This window comes from Podarcis cretensis (assembly GCF_951804945.1).
Source record: "Podarcis cretensis genome assembly, chromosome: 1".
Lineage (NCBI taxonomy): Eukaryota > Metazoa > Chordata > Lepidosauria > Squamata > Lacertidae > Podarcis > Podarcis cretensis.
The window spans coordinates 98,407,756-98,412,370 of NC_137170.1; the positions used below are offsets into that span (position 1 = coordinate 98,407,756).

Below are 4,615 nucleotides of genomic sequence, written 5' to 3' on the forward strand. Positions count from 1 at the left end.
TTGGTCAATGAATACAGAGGCACTAGGATAGCCCAAGGCCCTAACTTCATAAAGTTATTTAATTAAATGTTGTTGTTGTTGTTGTTGTTGTTGTAATACAATGATTGCACATCTTATCACAAAATTTCTGGCTACTGGCCTAAATTGAAAGTATTCTAAAGGTTGAGAAATAGGTTCATTGGCTCCACCTTTTTTTTCTTAAAAATAAACAAACAGAGTACCTTTGTTAGATTTACATGCCTTCAGTGACGTCTATTCTATGCCTCATTGATCTTTAGTTCTTGTTAATGATTATGACAGCACAGAGAAACAAGAGTGAGGGCATGACCTCATTGTGCTTTTTACATGAGGAATGATCAAAGAGCAAGTGGTGATGAAATGCCTGTTTTAAAAGCAGGTCTGTTGTAGTAGAGGGAAGGAAACAGACCTGAAGTGAAGCAAGTGCAAAGGAGGTAAAGAGACTCACACTGCAATCATGCATACCTACTACAAAATAACTGCTACGGAGTGAGCCTTACTCCTAGGTTAGTGTGCATAGGCTACAATCCTGTACACATTTACCAGGAAGTAAGTCCCATTGAACTTCCTTCTGAGCAGACTTTTATAGGATTGCAGTGGAACAGGGAACACATGCAATCAGAACCATCACCTGGTTCAGTTTCTGCTATTTAAACGAATAGGTAAATTTCTAAATAGAGCTAGGAAGCATTTGTTTGAATAGGTAAGTGTACACATGTACACACGTACACTCACACACACGTTTGCATGCATGTACAGAGACTTCCTGCATGTTAAAAACAAGGCCTAATTTTGTATGGTCATGGGAACATTCAAAATGCAGTTCTTTACTTTCTGATTCAATTTAGACATTAGAACAGAACAAGCTATGATTGTGCTAAACATAACTAACAGCTCACACCATCATTTAATTCCACAGTATAACAGGAAACCATGGTTTAGAATTCTTGAATGCTTTTGTTTTCCATTTGCTCAGCATTCAGAGTCAAATACATTCCTATCACTGGACAGCAAGCAGCCTTTTGAGGCAGAGCAATTGCCCTAACTATATGGTTTTTGAAATCATAAGCAAATCTCAGCAAACACACTGATTTACAAAGAAGCTCCTAAAAAACCATGGTTTTGCAGCCTTGCAAATTAGTTTGTGAGTAGTGATGGTAACAAGTACAAAACAAACCATGGTTCAGTAGTGTGATGTGTGAATGTGTTTTGTATGAAATGGTACATACAGTCTAGTAAAAGCAGTCTCCACATGACTCTTCTGCTTGTCTGTTTGGGCTCCAATATTTGAAGTAATTAAGCGACTTCTCACAATCCCATCTTCTATGTGCTACTAGAAACACAAGGGCATCACATTCATTGTTAGGACATTTTGTGTGTGTGCTTTATACCATCTATGCACTAATTAGGAGCTGGCAAAGAAACAGTGGACCTACCTTGCGTCTGCTATGGGCAGCTGTTGCCATGAGGATGATTGAGAATAATAGGAAGATGCAAAACAGGGATAATATCTACAAACTTAGTCATGTGTTCTTAAGCACCAGTGAGGAAAATGACAAAATGACATTTTCCTTCTGTTTAAGTCCTTTTAACCTTGCTCACCAGCAGGGGGGTAGCCCAACTGTTAGGCAAACAGCTGCCTGGGGAGGGGAGGTGTTGAAAGATAGACCTGTGCATGCTATATGACCTGCTATGCCAACCTATTACCCTCAGGTGTGGTAGAGGATGGTGCTATCATGCTACCATGTCACCAGTGGTCAAGTAAGATGCAACTACCAGTCCAGTTTGATTTTGGTTAGGGAATGCAAACGGATGCTGTTTGCTCTTTGCCTCTGGCAATCTTGTTCACCAGCTGTTACTTTCCTGTCTGCGAAACCAAACGCACCAAGATGTCTGCTGTTGCAAAACTGTCCCTTGGCATTAAAACTGTACACATTTGTGTGTTTATATACGGTGTAGTAATGAGCACGGCAAATACAGAAAGGTTTTGATTAATGGAAAATTCTCAGTTACAAAAATTAATCTCTTTTATTAACCAAAAGTAAACATTCAAAACAAAAAGGTTCACAAAACTACTATCACACAAAGGTTATGTTCAATCCTGGCTCTTCCAAGGTGCTGGCCAAAATTTCCCACTACTTCAATATACATTCATATTTATTCTATCGGCATTATCAAATTCCTTTACATTCCTCGAGACAACAATCTTTCTTTTCCATTTTGAATCCTGGACATCTCAATTATTCTAACCTTTTTTATTTTAGTGTTCCCATATAATAGTGATTAGATACGAGTCCAGATTAATTTTGGCAAGAGTAAATGCTTGTGCTCTTGCCAAAGAAGCAGGCTGAGTTGAGTAACTAGCCTTAGAGGAAATAGGAGCTTAAGTAAACGGCATGGTGCAAAATGCACAAATCAATGTAACATTTGCAATGGTTGGGGAACCTCTCTTATGAAAGTGTTTTGTTTTACACATAAGGCACATTTACTGCAAAACAAGGAACACCATTGCAGGGTAAAGAGGCTGAAAACTTTGGAATTGCATTATAGAGGAGTTTAATAATTAAACAGAATTTTTTAAACACTTTCCCCCATACCACTGAGTGCATCCTTGAAAAAAGAAAAGGGGCTCCAAGTACATTCATTTTAATACTATCCAGTTTCTTGGAAGAGATTCCTGTTAGAGAAACATTACCAATCAAAATTTAAAAGCACAATCCAATGCATTTTTACTTGGAAGTTGGTCCTACTGTGTTCAGTGCAACTTGGGCTGCAATCCTTGCATACTTAAACTGGAACTAATAGACATTGGCTGTTTTCTAGACCGTGCGTGTGTTCAACTCCCATTGTAGTCTACCAGCTAAAAGCACGATCAATGGCGCCGCCTCCTAGGTAAATGGGGTTAGGATTGCAGCCTAAGAGGCTGAACTACAATCATGGTTCAAGACTCACCACCATTCTGAGCTTCAAAGCAAGTCATTTTCTGTTGAGTGGCAGCAATAACAGCGACTTACCTCATAGGTTCCATTGTATGCAAGATAATGAATGGGAAGGACACTGAATATTTTAAAGCTCTATATAAAAGTGTTTCTGTCAGCTATAGCAGATGAAGCACTACAAGTACCTGGGAGACGTTCCCCTGTTGCAACCAGCAATTAGCTGCCGTTGTGTGGGCCTGGTACTGGATCAAGGACAAATCTAACGTGTTGAAAAACAAAACAAAACTCCAGGGCCTAATAAAGTGGAGAAAATATGTTTATAGGTGACTACAAAATGCATGGGATATCAAAGTTTTGAACATACTTCATATTAACTGCAACTATTTGCCATTTCCATTGCACTTGAATGTTTTTTTCCTGTGCCATATTACTTTATATTTTAATTCTACTGGATTTTTTTTTTCCTGGAAAGCCCATTATATGCTCCTTATCCTAAAGAGCCATTCACACAGTACGTAAAAATATCTTTTGTAAGAGAAAAGTTACCAAAAATAATGCCAAATATACAGTTGTATGCATATTTGTATTGTAAAATATAAACAGAATCTGGTCATCTTTTGGGTATTGCCTGCTCTAATATGGCTGTATTTTTTTTAATAATTGAGGGGGGATGAAGGAAAAGGGAAGGGAGCAGGAACGAGAAAAATATATATAATTTTTTGAGGAATGCACTATCGCTGAAACACAATGTCTTTGAACATAACCAATGCCAAGGAGTAAAGAGAAATGCTGTGTTAAATATTATATAATACTTATCAGAGCACAGACTGCAGTGACCTTGAATCAGTGGCTTGCTTTTTCCCCTCACTCTGCTCCTTCTTTTCCCCTTCCTTGGAACAAATTTTGCTACTGGCAGAAGAAGCTGTCAGGCAAAACACTGAAAAATTGGTGTCATTTCCTAGCCGGTAAGTGCAGAACTGATACTAAATATTTTATGATTTGTTTTCACATGCTTTCTCTTCCCTCTTTCTTTGCTTGCAGGATTGATCGTTGCCTCACTGGCAATATGCTGGCTGCCAAATCAAGTTCGAAGGATCATGGCTGCTGCTAGACCTAAGCAGGACTGGACAGTCCCCTACTTCAGAGCGTACATCACCCTGCTCCCTATAGCAGATACGTTCTTCTATCTCAGCTCTGTCGTGAACCCGCTCCTGTACAATATCTCCTCCCAGCAGTTCCGGAATGTGTTTGTTCAGGTCCTCCGCTGTCGCCTGACACTGGAACACGCCAACAAACAGAAGCTTTTAAGAGCCAATTTGAATTCTGCAGCCGATAGCAGCCGCTCGCGACGCCCATTGATCTTCGCGTCATCCGCCATGCGCAAGTCTTCCACCAAGAGCGCTAACAAGGTTTTCTTAAGTACTTTTCAGAGCGAAACCAAGCCTGGCTGCAGTTTGCAGAAATTGAGTCTTGAATCACTGGAGCTGAATGTGAAAACGATGCCACTGGAGACTTGCACAGATCCTAGCCCTGCTAACCAAAATGGACCTTGTGAACATGAACTGTGAATCCACATTAAAAAACCAGAGCCGGATGAGACAGTATGCTAAAAATTGGATTATTTTTCTTTGAAATAAATAAAAAAGCACAACAAAGGG

General features: G+C 39.5%; 1 protein-coding gene and 1 long non-coding RNA gene across 3 annotated transcripts in view; one reads left to right on the forward strand and one right to left on the reverse strand.

The window, feature by feature from the left end:
* The window catches only part of GPR39 (G protein-coupled receptor 39), a 132,857-nt gene extending 128,319 nt beyond the window's left edge, over positions 1-4,538 (forward strand). For both annotated transcript variants that reach the window (XM_079993871.1, XM_079993872.1), the window contains exon 3: positions 3,999-4,538. In XM_079993871.1, the coding sequence (XP_079849997.1) occupies positions 3,999-4,525 (527 nt within the window). In that variant the 3' untranslated portion in view covers positions 4,526-4,538. The remainder of the gene's footprint in view (positions 1-3,998) is intronic.
* LOC307226549 lies at positions 2,028-4,003 on the reverse strand. The gene is made up of 2 exons (XR_013843491.1): positions 3,795-4,003; positions 2,028-3,251 (listed from the first exon to the last, which is right to left on the reverse strand). It is a non-coding gene; the product is annotated as an uncharacterized lncRNA (long non-coding RNA).
* Positions 4,539-4,615: the final 77 nt, after the last annotated feature.